General features: G+C 46.4%; 1 protein-coding gene across 5 annotated transcripts in view; it reads left to right on the forward strand.

The window, feature by feature from the left end:
- Positions 1–7,337: 7,337 nt before the first annotated feature.
- Positions 7,338–16,557, forward strand: part of Npnt (nephronectin) — a 67,442-nt gene continuing 58,222 nt past the window's right edge. For 2 of the 5 annotated variants that reach the window (XM_052179221.1, XM_052179223.1), the window contains exons 1-2: positions 7,340–7,676; positions 9,551–9,651. In XM_052179221.1, coding sequence (XP_052035181.1) covers positions 7,606–7,676; positions 9,551–9,651 — 172 coding nt within the window. In that variant the 5' untranslated portion in view covers positions 7,340–7,605. Of the gene's footprint in view, positions 7,677–9,550; positions 9,652–16,557 lie in introns of all 5 variants that reach the window. The other 3 variants (XM_052179219.1, XM_052179220.1, XM_052179222.1) reach the window with 3 other exon arrangements.

Raw genomic sequence — 16,557 nt, forward strand, 5'->3', positions numbered from 1 at the left:
TGGATGAGAAATACTAAGAATTTAAATAACCGTGCCTGAAGCATTTCTTTTCTCAAGTGTTATGTTAGCTAAGAGTGAAATACTTTGGTTTATAAAGAGAAAAAGAAAATAAGAATTTGAATTATTGAATGTTAATGGTTTCATTATATTTTAATACTTACATATGTATATGTTCATATTACTAATTTTTATAACTAAATAACTTGTAGAATATTGCTGTTTCCCCACAGATTTGTTTTTGTATTGAGATGGGGTCTCATTATGTTGCCCAAGTTCTATTTGAATTCATTGACTCAAGCAATTCTTTTACCTCCGCTTCCTCAGTCAGGAGAATTACACGTATGTGCCACAACATCAAACTGCAATTGATTCATTTTATTTTAAAGGGTCTTTTTAATTTGTGTGTGTGTGTGTGTGTGTGTGTGTGCTGGGTGTGCACGGGTGCTTGCGGCGTCAGAAGAGGGCACTGGAGCCCTGCAGTTGAGTTGGAGGGAGTGGTTGTGAGCCACCAGATATGTGTGCTGGGACTAGAACTCAGTTGTCTGGAATATCAAGCCATCTTCTTTGTTGATTCGAATCCTTTCTCCACCCTCTCCAGTCCCTACCATAGATTAGCTCATTTTGTCCGGTTACATAACCATGTTATTATTAAGGTTTGGGATTTTTCTATATAATGCTAATGACTGGCCCCCAAGGCCTGGTCATCCCTGATTGGTGAATAAAGATGCCTATAGCCTATAGCTGGGCAGAAGAGAGATGGGGAAGGTTTGGGTTCCCAGGCTTGAGTTTGTGGTCAGATAAGAGACCACGAAGAGGACAGAGAAGGCAGAGAGAGGAGAAGATGCCACGGGTCAGGTAACTCACGGAAACATGGCCTTGAGGGCTGGCCGATTGGAGTTCAGAGCTTCCCAGATGGACCATGCAAGTTATAACAGGGGTTATTGATGGGCAAGTAGATTCTAATAGCTTAGAGGGTAGATATCTGCCCGGCTCTAGTGCAGTAAAGGCTTGTTATAAATATGAGTTGTGTGCCTTTTATCCGAGAATTGAATGATAAAAGGTGAGGGTAGAAACCCCCGACAGCATGTCATTTATGTTTCAAATAAGAGAAAATGGCTTCACGCCTCCAAAATATATTTTTCCTTCATTGTCTCACACTTCCAGAATTAAAACAAAAAGCCTGTGCCTTCATTTTTTTTTCTTAACATTAATAAGGATTTTCCCAGTACTTCACTATTATATATTTTTGCTTTAGTTTGAGAGATGATTCAAATACATAATTTATTCTACAAATAATTAAAATAACTATTTTTTAAAGATTTATTTATTTATTTATTATATATAAGTGCACTGTAAGTACATTGTAACTGTCTACAGACACACCAGAAGAGGGCATCAGATCTCATTAAGGATGGTTGTGAGCCTCCATGTGGTTGCTGGGATTTGAACTCAGGATCTTTGGAAGAACGGTCGGTGCTCTTAACCGCTGAGCCATCTCTCCAGCCCAAAATAACTATTTTTACTAAGCCCTCCATAGGGTGTATGGAGCTCAGGAGTTCTTAGGTAAACAAGTGAGTCCACAAGACTGTCATGAGCACATGTAAGCACCTGCCTGCTCTGAAGGATAAAGGGTGGGAGCCACCCTGTGCCTGCACAGGAGCACCCAGTGCCCCTCTTCAGAAATCAGCTCACATAGCAGCGGATCTCAGGTGCAAATAAGTGTAACTGCCTGGATATAATCACCTTATCCTGTCTGGACCATCTCTGAGCCAACATTATAGGCATGGTGTCCAGGCTCCCTCCAAGGAATCAGCACAGAAAAGTCATGTAAACAGTGCCTAATGCAATGGTTTGCTACTTATTGTATTTGTTTCTCCCTGAATACACTTTACTTGTGTGGGAGCCATTTTTATGGGCACTATGGGTCATATGCGTCCTTTTCAGGTGGAAAGAGAAAAGGAGCAAGAATGTGAACATCCGTCAAATTCTCACACAGAAGAAGGTAGTTTATGAACTAGGACCCACCTGGGACTCAGAAAGCAACTTTTTTTTTTTTCCGAGACAGGGTTTATCTGTGTAGAACTCACTCTGTAGACCAGGCTGGCCTCGAACTCAGAAATCTGCCTGCCTCTGCCTCCCAAGTGCAGGGATTACAGGTGTGTGCAACCACTGCTCGGCAGAAAGTAACTTTCTTAAAATCGCTTCTTTAGGGACTAGAGAAATGGCTCAGCAGTTAAGAGCACTGACTGCTCTTCCTAGAGGTCCTGAGTTCAATTCCCAGCAACCACATGGTGGCTCACAACCATCTGTAATGGGATCCAATATGTCTGAAGACAGCTACAGTCTGCTCATATACATAAAGTAAGTAAATAATTTTTTAAAAAATGGCTTCTTCAGATATATTATATTCCCAGACTATATTTGCTAAGCATGGGTTCAGGGCTTTTTAGCCTTGATGCTTATATGTGAGATTAGGTGTGCACGAGAGAAAGTTTTTCTACCAAGTTTGGATATCAAAGTTTTTAAACAATTCTGTTATTATTGTCTGTGTCCACAGACGCCACTGCACATGTATGGAGGCCAAATGAGAGCTCTGAGGAGCTGATTCTCTCTCCCACCCAATCAAGGTACAGACGTATCAAATAGATATAAAGGATGAGGCTAGTGTAATTTTCTGTTCATTATTGCTTTTGGTAAGGCATCAGAAGAAAGTTCAGCTAAGAACTGCATACTTTATATGCAAAAATAAAAGGAAATGGGAATATCTAGAAGTTGGGCACCTGTGAGATTGAAGAGTTACTTTTATGCTTCAAAAGTTAATGGAGATAAAGGGATGGTGAAAGTCAGGGTGTTGTTCTTCCCAAAAGCTTTTGTGTGTCTGCTGGCCTTTGTAAAGACAAGAGAGGACGGTATGGGTAGAAATGGACCAAAGCTCAGAGACAAGGCCTAGAGTCGATGTTAGCTGTGGTTATCTGCACGAGAGGTGGACTGGGAGCCACTAGATCCCAAGCTTATGAAGGTTTAAAGAAGCCTCGTTGCCACAGAAACCATGAGTCTGGCCTGAAAATGTCTGTCTCTTTGAATTCCTTAAAGAAACGAAAGCTCAAGCCTTCAAAAAGGTGCCAGTTGAAAGAGAGCCGTGAGTGAAGAGAGTCCCCAGTGAGGACACACACTCCCACAGTGAGGACACACACTCCCACAGTGAGGACACACACTCCCACAGTGAGGACACACACACACTCCCACAGTGAGGACACACACTCCCACAGTGAGGACACACACTCCCCAGTGAGGACGCACACTCCCACAGTGAGGACACACACTCCCACAGTGAGGACACACACACACTACCACAGTGAGCTCGGTGTGGCCAGGGATGCTTGTGGGCAAAGTGGATCCCAGGGTCGCAGGCTGACCAGCCTGCCTGCCCAAGGCCCTTCGTGAAGATGCCTGTGGAGCTTCTGCGTGTGTTTGTCTTCCTCTTCCCTGGCCTTTCCACAGCAGGAGACCCAGTGCCCCGTGCTGTAGCACCACACTGCACATGGGGCAGGGGAGTGATAGCTTGACCAACGCCTTGTATGACACCGGTCATCAGCAGTCACTTCAGACCTGGATGGAACAGAAGGTGGCCCTGCACACCTATGGCTATCCTCCTGTGCCTGTCACCCTCACTTTAATCTCTGTTCAGATGCCACCTCTCCAGTGGTTACCAAACCACTGCAATAAACCCACACTCCTCCACCGTCCTCCAACCTCTTTGAATCCTGTTCTCTTCACTGAACGCTCTACCCTGCTCCTTCACTGGACTCTGAACTCAGGGCAGACTTGATCTTGTCTCCCACTGACATCTTGCCACCGAGGAACAACTGTTGTAAAGTCCATGATGAATCTTTGTTGGGATAAAGGGACTAAATAATGAGGCACTTGTAATTTCTGAAGGTAGAAAGTTAGATATTTGATTCTCAATAGATCATTGTGCCACCAACGGCAGATATTTATTTGTGTGTGCAAAAACTGGGATTACTCCTTGGAAGGTATGATGCATCAGGAAACCTAACTAAAGGTTTGCCCTACAGGTTAAGTGCAGTTATTGCTAAAAAGCAGGACATTTTATTTATTTATTTATTTATTTATTTATTTATTTATTTATTTATCTATCTATTTATTCATTTCAATTATTTTACCCTTTCTATGTCTCCCCTTAGGAAATTCCCTATCTCATCTCCCCCCTTCTCCCTCCCCCCCCATGAGGTACTCACCCACCCGCCCACTCCCTTCCTCCTGCCCTGGCATTCCCCTACACTGGGGCATCGAACACCCTCAGATCCAAGGGCCTCCTCCTCCCACTGATGTCCAACAAGGCCATCCTCTGCCACATATGCGGCCAACTCCATGGGTCCTTCCATGTATATTCTTTGGTTGGTGGTCCAGTCCCTGGGAGCTCTGGGGGATCTGGTCAGTTGACACTCTTGCTCCCTCCATGGGGCTGCAAACCCCCTTAGCTCCTTCAGTCCCTTCTCCAACTCCTCCATCGTCGACCCCCAAGCTCAGTCCAATGGTTGGCTGTGAAAAAGAGGACATTTGATTTCATTCTTGCTGGTGTTTATTTTAAGACTGGAATAGTGGGGCAGAGGACGGACCTCAATGGTAGAGTGCTTGCCCAGCATACCTGAAACCTTGGGTTTAATCTCCAACTCTGAACAAATGAGAGTGATCGAGATGGCAAGGCAGTGCGGGTATCTCATTGCTTTTTTTTTCCTTTCAATTGAGAGACCAAATCTTTTGGCTTCCATCTTAGATTAGACTCAAGTTAACCAACAGGCTGGTACCTAGCACCAGTTTCCAGGCTATCCCGTAACAAGACCTATGTCTGGCACCAGTTTCCAGGTTATTCTCCAACTAATCTGCCTCTCCAGGTTACAAGCCTGCCCCTGACACTTCACCGCCTAACCACCACCAATCAGGAGGAAAACAGAAGTTAGGTTTATGGTTTGGCTCCCAGCACCAGCCAATTATGTTAAAGTCCTAATGCCCCCCAATTAGATGTGTACCAGCCTAGATACCCCTTTCGTGCCTCTATAAATATTTGCCTGAAACTGGGCTCGGGGCCTCCTCCCATTCTCCTGCATCAGAGACAGTGGGAGGGCCCAAGCTCGAACCTGAATAAAGAGACCCCAATGTGATTGCATTGGATTCAGCTCCTTGGTGGTCTTTTTGGGGTTCACGAAAATTTCCTGGCACAACCCAATCACCGGTGTTCATTAATTTTAACACAATGGCCTGATACACCATGGAAATCCTTTATGGTCTCCTCAAGCCATGATACAACATCCTGATGCAACATCCATCTCCTCAAGGCAGGAGCTAATGAGCAGGCTGTATCCAACCCCACCGACCTATTTAAGCCTTGTGCCAGTCAGTGGGCGAGTACCCAGGATGTACTGACACGAGAGGTTGACCTTTGGCTTCCTGTTGACTAGAAAGACCTAATGGGGCAGAGAGGCAACTGCAACATAAGTCACCAAGAGGTGCTCCTGGAGACCTGTAATATTATAGAAGTCCATGTAATAGAAGACAAGACAAGAAATATTATGTAAGCCTGGACCCAAAAATATAAGTGGAGCTTGTTCAAGTGAAGAAGGACTCTGAAGGTTTTCTTGACCAAAAAAACCTACCTATATCATAGAAGTGTGCAAATACTATCTAATTTCCATCTATCACTATTCTCCCTTCTTCTGAATTTATTCTCTAGCTTGTAGGTTAACTCAAGTATTCACTGTGCCAATCAATTGAGCATGGCCAGGAACCCAACAGGAGCCAATAAGTGATGCAAGTCACCAAGTAGGGGAGTGGCCAGAGGGGTCCGGAAACAAGCCTCCTTTACACTGACAAACACTTGACTTTTCTGCAGAAAAAAATATTTTGACTCTTAGAATTTTTTTTTTTTTTTGGACTTTGTTAGAAGCATTTGAAATGGATGACACCAAGCTGTTGTGTCCCAAGCCTGAACCCGCAGGGGTAATTTTCTGAGATTAAAATAGAAACTTGTTTTGCTAACAGAAGCAACTTGGAAATCAAAGAACCATTATTTTTGCTTTCCTTGCAGAAAATTCCTGTTTTTACACATTCTGATAAGTCAGGATAGTGTAACCAAACTGGCACAGAACTTTTCATTAACAATTTGAAGAAGCAGAAACCTCAGAAAAACGATGAGAACAGAGTGACATTTAAATGCACGGTAAGGTAGCAAATACTTTCGACAAACATTTATAAGCACCTACTATGTGCTAGGCGATGTTGTAGGCACTAAACAAAGAGAGATCTTCTTGGAGAGTTTACATTACAGCAGAAAGAAGACATAGATAAGCAAATTATGCTGTAAGAGAGAAGATCAGTACAATGGGGGCAAAGGCAAAGTGTAGTTGGACATGATTCTAGAGGGGAAGATAAGAGTTTAAAACAGTATCCATATTTGGCTTTTTAGGGCGATTTTTAGGCAAGGAAGTGAGATTCAGCTATACACTCAATGTCTTTAATGCATGACCATGCTAGGCAGAGGGTATCAGGCCAGGAGACCATGGACTGAGGAGAGAGGAGACAGTCAGCCATTTGGGGGTATGGTCTAAGGACAGGAATGACTTAACTTTGAATGTATATTTTATGAAAAACATTTATTTTCAGTACTTTGATACAATGCTTTTTTTTTTTTTTACTTTGCAATGATAGCACAGTAACTACTTCAAATGGTTCCAAAGATGTTCCCTTAAGACCAACTACACTGCAAGCCAAGTGGTAACAAACTCCCTTTTCCTTGGGATGGGGCACCTGCCCTACCCGCGGGGTGCACCGAGTGGAGCTGTAGGAGCCAGGCACAGTTTTCCACGTTTCTTCTTCAAAATTCGATCTGAGAGTCGATCCCCCCCTCGGCCCCCGGTATAAAGGTGCAGAGATATTCCAGCTCTGAAGCAGAAGCAATCTGGGTCTGCCTTCCTTAATCAGTCCAGGAAACCTCTCTCCTGTAGGTGCGGGAAAAGTTGGGCTCTCCGTTGTAGCCCGCCTGTGTGTGTATGTGGGGGGACACCTGCCTACCCCACAGATTGCATACTTCCACCTGTATCCCCACTGTCGCCCCAGCCTCTGGTGGTTGGGCTCACTTTTCCAGGCAGGTCACCCGGCACGCCCTCTCCCTAGCTCTGCTTAGCAACTTTTCTTGCAGCCAGGGGCAAGCGCCACCAGTGGCAGAGGCTGCCTGCGCGCCGCATCCCCGCCCCCGAGCCGCCCCTGCCCCCGGGGGCCCGGGGAGGGGCGAGCCCCAGCGCGCGCCCAGGGCACCAGGGCGGCGGGGCAGGGAGGGCGGCGGGTGGCGCGGCGCGTCCCTCCCGCCTCGCCCCTCCCCGCGGGCGGCGCGGCTCCCGCCGCAGCGCCTCCCCTCGCCAGGAGGGAGCCGGAGGGGCTCTGCCAGCCCGCCGCAGACCTGCCCGGCTGCGCGCCGCGCCCTGTGCGTCCCAGCAGCCGCGGTTGCCGCGCCGAAGGCGGCCGGGAGATCCCGGGACACGCAGCTCCCCGCAGTCCTCCCCGAGCGTCCCCGAGTCCTGGTCCGCAGGCATGGCTGTGCTCCTAGCGGCGGTGCTCGCGTCCTCGCTCTACCTGCAGGTGGCCGCCGACTTCGACGGGAGGTGAGGCGGGTCCCGGGCGCCCTCCCCTTCTCGCTGGGACCTCGAGTCGCGCAGCCGGGCTCGGTGCTGGGGAGAGGGAGGCTCGTGCCCCGTGTGCGGTGAGAGCGGGTGGGCTCCGGGGCAGGTGACGCGCAGAACGTCCCTACAGTCCGCGGCCGGTGATCGGGGTGGACTGTGTCCCCAGGGGAAACTTGCAGGTGACCGGGAGGTTCGACAAAGGGACTTGGAACAAATGGCACCCGAGGGCTCCCCATTTGGCTTCTGTGTGTGTGTGTGTGTGTGTGAGTGTGTGTGTACAAGCTCACCATGAGTACTGAGAGGAGGCACTCTGTGTGTGTGTGTGTGTGTGTGTGTGTGTGTGTGTGTGTGTACCACGCGGCACCCCTCAGACCTGGCGGACATGAATGACTGCTGCGTGCTCTGACAGGTCCCAACAACCTCCCGCAGGGTCTCCTCTGTCACTCAGCGTGTCCCCTTCAAGGCAGTTCACCTGGTGTCTCCCCGGAGATCCCGGGGGCTCTGCTTGAGAGTCGCTTCCCCTCAGTCCCCACCGAAGGCCTCAGCTGGATAGGTGCTCGCTGGCTCACACCACCACCCACCCCTGTCCCCATCCCTCAGAGCTTGTCCCAATACTGCCTTAGAGATGCCGCACCTGTTTAACCTGCAATCTTGCAACGAATCAATTCCAGGATTGATTGGCTTTCCTGTCCCTAGAGGGGACCAGAGGAAAAGCCACGGAGCTCAGAAGAAAAAGGCACCGCTCCCGGTTCACCACCTGGTCGGAGGAAATAGAAGTTGGGGTTGTTTTGTACTTTGGGCCTGAGGGTAAAGCGAAGATGAATTGAAGAGATAAAGAGTTTAAAGAAAAGTGGAAAGCAGCCAGAGGCTAAGCCTTTTATTTTCCAAAAGCAATTCTTTGCCCACATTTGGATTCGTGGTGCATTACTTTGGGGCACACACATTTACAAAGAAGCACACACACACTTGTAATGTAAAATAGCTTTTAAAAGGCGGCCAAAACAGCCTATTTAGGTGTCCGGAAAGTCTGGTAGGTGTGAATCTAAACAGGATAACAGTCACAGGTGTAAGTGTGATCTGATGCATAAATCTGCATCTTAAACTTGCAGTCTCTAGGTATGTTTTACATTGGAGAGGGAAATAATGTGAATTACTGATGTAGACAGCTTGTAAAACAAAGGACGCTTGAGACACTCTCCACTCCACGGTTTGGTTTTAGGCTTCTTTTACTGCAGTGGTGGGGAAGAGGAGGAGGAGGAGGAGGAGGAGGAGGAGGAGGAGGAGGAGGAGGAGGAGGAGGAGGAGGAGGAGAAGGAGGAGGAGGAGGAGGAGGAGGAGGCAGTTGTATAGAAAGCTTGGTTGCATTTGATTTTTGAGTAATCTCCTCTTCTTGCCCATTTCCTTATCTGCCCCATATGCGAGGCTAAAAAATTCTTTCTGCTTTGACAGATCTGTTATTCAGTTCCAGCGTCCCGGTGCTTGAATCAAAACTGTGCCCCTCCCCACCCGCCCCCAACAGCCGTGGGTCTGGCTAATCTGTTTTATTTCAAGATTTCAGAAACCATCCCATGAATGGTGGCCTGAGCTTTCTTGGTTGCAGCCAACACGGTTTCTTCTCCCTACTACCGTGGGCTGGGCGTGTGTACATTTAACTTTTCAATTAGAAATTAGATCACTGTAGAACTATTACTGAGAAGGAGTCTTAGCCTCCAGTCCCGTAGGCAGTAAGGAGTTTGTAGAAAATTACTGGGTGTGGTTTAAGGTTTTTTTTTTTTTATCTCAAAATAAAACAAAGGGGAAATTATTTTAAATCTTAAGTATCTTGATTTATTTTGGATGTTTTGTTTGTTTGGTAGGTGGCCCAGGCAAATAGTATCTTCAATTGGCCTATGTCGCTATGGAGGCAGGATTGACTGCTGCTGGGGCTGGGCCCGCCAGTCCTGGGGACAGTGCCAACGTGAGTATCAGGGTTGGAGGGTCCCGTCCCCTGGGGGCGGGTTGTACATCTTTTTGTCATGGTTCTAGACTTTACTCTGCACTTTGGAGGGCTTGTCATTACTGGGTAAGCCTTAGCTGTGTAGATCTGACCCAAATCTTCATGCTGCCCCTTTCTAATCAGAGGCACCTGTGTTACAGTGCCAGCCATTTACAGAGAGCCACTCACCGGGTTATCCAATGTTTTTTTTTTTTTATTTTATGTGTATGGGTGTTTTGATTGCATGCATGTTCACTGCTTGAGTACCTGGTGCTGAAAGATACCCTGAAACTGGAGTTGCAGATGGTCGTGAACCAACATGTTGGTTCTGGGAACCGAACTCATGACCTCTAGAAGAACACTAGTGCTCCTAACTACTGAGCCATCTCTCCAGCCTTGGTCTGCACACTTAAACTTCTGTTTTCAGTTCCTTCCACTCCAGAGTTCTCATCAGGCTTCTTCCTTCCTTTGCTCCGAGCTCTGAGATGACGGGGAGATAAAGAGTCTAGACAGTATTTACACTAAATAGCCTGGGAACTTGAGAGTCCATGTCAAACCACCACCAGAGCTGCTGTGTAAGATGGCCATTTGCCATTTACCAGCCTTTCCTTCCTTCCTTCCTTTCTTTTTTCCTTCCTTCCTTCCTTCCTTCCTTCCTTCCTTCCTTCCTTCCTTCCTTCCTTCCATTCTTTCTTTCTTTCTCTCTCCTCTCTTTCAGAATTACTTCTTTTATGTAAGTACACTGTAGCTGTGTTCAGACACACCAGAAGAGGGCATCAGATCCCATTACAGATGGTTGTGAGCCACCATGTGGTTGCTGGGGATCAAACTCAGGACTTCTGGAAGAGTAGTCAGTGCTCTTAACCGCTAAGCCATCTCTCCAACCCCTTCAAGTCTTTTCTTATGAAGAGAAGTTATACTGACATCTACATGGGCCAACCAACAGTGTCATAGGACATATCTGAAAACATCGTTTATAAAGTTCATAATTGATCAAAATCATATATAGTAGGTGCCAAATCGGAACGCCGATTTCCATTTTATTCATGACCAAAACAGACAGTTTAATGATATAATTCCTAGTCATAAACAAACATTGAGTGATTTTAGCGCGCTTCTCAGATTTTACTTAGATCTGGATCTCAAAACTTCATCCCTGTCTTCCTGTTTTCCCCTCTCCCTCCGAAAAGAGACGCATCTCACCCCAAATGGTCAAGTAGCTTTTTGAGGCATCTGTTGAAATGATGGGGGAGGGACTTACACCCTGTCAGTCATGAAGTGTCATAGAGAAGGAGGATCGTAAAGGCCAGAGGGCAACAGAGGAGCTGGCTTACAGATGGACTGGCTGACCGAGGAATTGATGAAGAGTCCCCTCAGCGGTTATCCATAATCTGCTGACGTTTAACTTGGTTAAGGAAGGAGAGTGAGGGCCACAGGTTGGTTAGTGGACACTCAGGCTGTTGAGGACAGGCAGTGAGACTTGTGAGCGCTGGGACCAGCTCATTCGGACCTTTGCCTCCTGCTTAAGAGAGTTGGAGTTTCTAGTTTCTAGTACCCAGGAGGACCAGGCAGTGTTGTTGGCTTTCAGTGGTTAGTCAGTTCAGCCTTGTTTCTGAGGGAAGGTGTTCTAAAACAGGCTTGGCACCTGGTAGGAAGTCGCCTTCCGCCAAGCACATGACAGTGTTAGAAATACTGGCAGTCAGAAGTTCGCAGGTATAAAGGTTGGTGAGCCACCAGGTAAAATAAAGAGAGGACAGACTTCTCTATTGGCCCAATCGGGAAGCAGTCCATCCCAGATGAAAACAGGGTCAGCATTTTTTTGCAGGAAGGAATACCTCTTCCTTCTTGTCTGCTGTAACTTTCAGGAAACGGGATAATTGAACTCTGAAGGGCCTTGGGGTCCACACAGTTGCCCAGCCTTACCCAGGTCAAGGAGGCTTGCCCTGGCACAATGCCCCTTGAGTGGGAGCAGGCCACACCTTCATGCCTGCCCTGGAGGCAGAGATTAGGAGAATGTAGGTTCAATGCCAGGTGTGTTGAAATAATTCTAGGGTAAAAAATCCTGGGCTCCTGAGAGGTTCTGCTGCGGAATTCCCCAAGCAACACTACGAGCTGTTCTATTTTTCTGTACCGAGTAATTAAAATTTCTCAAGTATACACTGGCTCCGCAAATCTACATCTGAACAAGTCCAGGGCCCTTTAAAGTTACAGTGTGTTATGAAATGTAATCGTCCAAGAGATTTCCTGGACTTTTCTGTCTCCGGTGCCTTTCCTAACCGACGGGGCACACTGTCAGCTTCAAACCTTGATTTCCTTTCTACAAGAATGCAAAGCAGAGACATTCAGTATTTCCCTTCCCCCTCTGTTGATCCCGAGTAAGGAGAGTGTAACATCGAAACTGAAGATGGAAATGGTCACATTATGAATGTACGTTAGACTGTCTTGCACACGTCACAGTTCATCTGAGGTGTGTCGAAGTTGGAGAGCCAGCATATCTGAGGCGAACATAGACTCTGGCTCTAGACAGCCTGGTTTTAAATTCCAGTTTGGCCATCTTGACTGTGTCACCTTGGCTGAGTGATTCATCCAGTTCCTGTGCCTCATTTTCTCGGTCTCTAAAATCGTTCCGAAATATCATGCACCTTAATGGCACAGAATGCTAACATGAGTTATCATTTGTAAAGAACTGTTCTTGGCCTGAGCAAATGCTACAGCTGTCCTTGGTCATGTTCAATTATGACTATAGTGCTGGAGGGCACAGGAAGAGTGGATATAGGCTATCAGATTCTGTGTTCGTCAATCAGGAAAAATCCACATTGGTATCACACTACCGGCCAGATTAAAAATGCTGCCAAGCTTCCCAGGTTCGGTGAAATGAAGGCCCTTTAAATTGAAAAAGAACCTTAGCCATCAACCCTGAAGATGGTGAGACCGTGAAGATGAAACGGGGGGGGGGGGGGGGGGGGGGGGAGTAATGAATTCAGGGGTAGAAGTGTTCTTCTGTTTGTTTTTCTTTTGCCAAATCTTAGATAGTCCGATGTATCCAGTCAGCTGCGGAGTCTGCCTTCCTTTGTTTTGGTCTAAGGACTAGGAATGTGAGGGCAAGAGGTCAGCTGGAAGGGGCAGAACAGCACCCAGAAGCGGCTTGTGGAATGAATGAAGGATCTCTGAACAGCCCTGCCTGCCTCCTGTGCCTTTATAAACGGGAAACTCATTCAAAACTCAGTAGGAATAAGCCTGGTAGTCAATTACCTCTTCAATTGCTAACCTCGTTCTAAAAAAGTATAGTGTGGAAAATGTTTTGGACTCTCTGATCCCTAGCTAGTCTGAGTGTTCTTTTTTTCCACGTCGCTTCCTTATCAAAGGTGCCCTGGCTCCCTTCTGATTAACTCACTTTGGAATTTTCCTTCCAAAGGCTAACCCGAACCAGAACCACCTGTGTGGCTTCACAGAGCCTTTCAATTTCTCTCTAGGTAGACATGTTAGTGGGGGAAAAGTGGTACCCACATTCTGTTGTCTGCTAGATTTTATGGCTTTTGTGCAGAGGCCCTTCAGGGAGTGTCTACTCCCCTGGGTTGAACATTGGTGTCACGTTTTAACCCGACTGTCACCTGAGTCCCATGTTCTACATAGAACACTCTGAATCTCACTCCTGCTTACTCGCCTTTTTCTCAACTTGTCTGGGGAGACTCACATCGCAGGGTCATGGAATCGTCTGACCTGTCTGGCTTTCTACCATTAGCCACAAAACCACATTTAACTCAGGGACTTGCTGTCTTTCTCTCCAGGACTCTTGAAGGACAGAATAGAGGAACAGCCCTACTGGGCTGGGCATGGGGTCTGTCCTCATATTCCCCGCCGGAGCCACCCCGGAGCCCAATCCTAGCATTCCTGCCATGCTGTAAGGGCATGGCAATTTCCAGAAATAGGCAGGTTGTGTTTTCCTAGTTCATTTTTGGGTTAGATCTTTGGCGTCTTTCTATTCTTTGACTCGTTGTTTTGTGTTCTTGGCTCATAAATAGATCTCTTCCACATTGAAAATTCCACATTCGATTTTCTAATTGTCTTGGGCTTTAAATGTATTGAATATTTACGGGGCTCATTATTATCCAATGCAATTCTCTTGCATGCACCTGCTTATTGGTGACTACATGTTTACAAGCATGCAGGCCTCCGTCTCGCAAATGTTGTCACAACACATTTGTTTCTTGCTTATAATTTCCTGTATTTAAGCTTCCCCATCATTTCAATGGCACGTTTCATTTTAATTATGTTAACCTTTCTTCTCCTTCTGCCAAGTAGTGACTTCCATAGTTGAGGTTTCTTGGGTTTTATGTCTTCTCCCTTTAAAGACTTACCATGCAGTACACACAGGTTAAAAACACTGGATAAGTTGGGGCCTTGAGTTCAGGCCCCCACTTTTGTACCTGCTTCGCCATTAGCAGATCTCCAAGGGAGGCTGCCTGTAAACTCCACTGGAGAACTTCCATGATAAGAAAGAACACAGTGTCTGGTACTAAGTGCTACAATTTCTTCTTTTTATGACCATAGTATTTTTTTTTCCTTGAATGCACTTTCTGAAGATGTAAAGGAAGGTTTGAAGCAGAGCAAATGCAGATTCCTTGTTATGTTTCCACTGCTGAGTTGGGAAAGACTGAACAACTGCACCCACAGACGGATAGACTGCTGTTAGTTCTGGACTCAATCCTCCTGGCATGTCCCTAGCCACAGAAAGCTCACACGAAGATTTCTTGAGGTTAATAAAGAAGGGACCCACTGTGGAACAGCAAATCTGAAACCATTATCTACTTATTGTAGTTAGGGAATGTGTTATTGGTCAGTGGTTGTGGATTCAGGAAAGATTGATCAGCACAGTATTGAATTGATTCTGCATTTCAACTAAGAGGCCGTTTGATAAAGGCACAGGGTTTCGTGTCAATAATGGAGATATTTAAATTTTATGATTACCACTTTGTTATGTCTTTGCTTAGAAACTGAGTCTCCAGAAAAGAGCATGATTTATTAGTTTTTTGTTCCTTGCACAGGTCATTGATTTGCTGTCCTCGTTCATACCATTTCATAAACTGTGTCTTCGGTAATTTAGGTTTTGAACACCCTCTTTAAGATAGTTCCGAGTAAACTGGAAATTTAGAAATTAGAAAATTTGTCATTTCAGCCTTGAGGATTAAAAACCCAGGGGCCTTGCACATTCTGGTCCAATATACTGCCACCAAGCAGCACCACATGGTCCTTAAATGAAAAATTACACATATTATTCCCCTCACAGCCCTGTGGACATGGGGTCTGTCCTCATATTTCCTGTCTATACCACCCAGAACTATTAAAGAATTATTCTTAATATAAATGTAAACACTGAATCCAGTGGCTGAATTTACTTACCCTGTGTTAATCCCCAATAACTGCACAGAGAAACTAAGATTTATTTAAAACTGTACCTCAATAGGTGAACAGTTAAATGATCTATCCTTACCTTCTATGCTAATCTGGCTGCCTCCCAGTCCATCCCATGATCCTTGCATATTATTATTGATGGGTTCTTCAGACCCTGTTTCCATGGCTCCAGTTCCTCCTTCCTCCTAAGCACATCTGCCCTCCTCCCCCTCACTAATGGGGCATCTCACCCGCCTCTCTTCTGCCCAGCCATTGGATGGTCAGCATTTATTGACAAGGCAGAGAATACATGGTAAAACACGCTCTACACAAACTTGAGACAGGAGATTCTTGCTATAAGCATTGCAATGCCATTGAAACAAGATATAAAGGTAGGGAAATCACCATTTGAATAACACAAGGGTAAACTTTACAAGGTGCACAAAAAACATTATGCCTACACAGAACCCAATTCCAACATTACTCCTAGCAAACACCTTTCCATTTGTAGCCCACCAATAAAACAACTTTTGTTGAGCATGGATTATATCTTACCAATAGAACAGTTTCCGACTGGTCAATCATGAGTACTCCAGGAATAGCTGGGAATCTGGGATGGGTGTGCTGTCTGGGGCTGTCTGAGAGGTGGCTGCCAGGCATCTCCATCAGCTTCGTGGAGCTGAACACATCCCATTGTCCTGAGTGCTTTACCCTCGGCTCCCAGTTACGAGGTTAGATCGTAGAATCTCTTTCCTTTGTTTTTAAGATAGGAAGAAAAGCAAGGCTATGGATAATTTTAGAATCACATCGCCAAACCTGAGTCCCCAAATCTATAGGAATTGAAGTTGGGTTCGTTGCTGTTGTAACAAAGGTTACTCACCCGCCCCTTCCCTGGAAGGGCCTATTTAGGAACACCTTGTTCCTTGAGTGACTCCAAGTGGTCTTGGAATGCAAATTCAAAACTGGAAGTAGTGGTGAAGAATCTTAACCTTTTCGAGCAGGTAGTTTTTGAGTGTTCGTAGTCTTCAAAGTTCAGCTCTAAAGAATGCCTTTGCTCTTTCCTTTCTTTCCACGAGTAGAAATGAATGATCTTTGAAGTAATACCATTAAAAGCCACTAATTTCCCAAGCTCCTTCCTACAGGTGATTCAGACAGCCCTTAACCTTTACAGACTAGGAGGTTTAGTGCTTCTCGGGCTGAAGGGCCAGCCTCTTGAAAGGGAAGCTCAGTAGACTCCTGCTCCGTATCACCTAAGCCTGTCCTCACACCCCTGGCCTGTCCTCACACCCCTGGCCTGTCCTCACACCCCTGGCCTGCCCTCACACCCCTGGCCTGCCCTCACACCCCTGGCCTGTCCTCACACCCCTGGCCTGTCCTCACACCCCTGGCCTGTCCTCACACCCCTGGCCTGTCCTCACACCCCTGGCCTGCCCTCATACCCAAGCCTGTCCTCTCACCTCTGGCCTGTCCTCACATTCCAAGCCTGCCTTCATACCC

Source organism: Apodemus sylvaticus, chromosome 4, assembly GCF_947179515.1.
Source record: "Apodemus sylvaticus chromosome 4, mApoSyl1.1, whole genome shotgun sequence".
NCBI lineage: Eukaryota > Metazoa > Chordata > Mammalia > Rodentia > Muridae > Apodemus > Apodemus sylvaticus.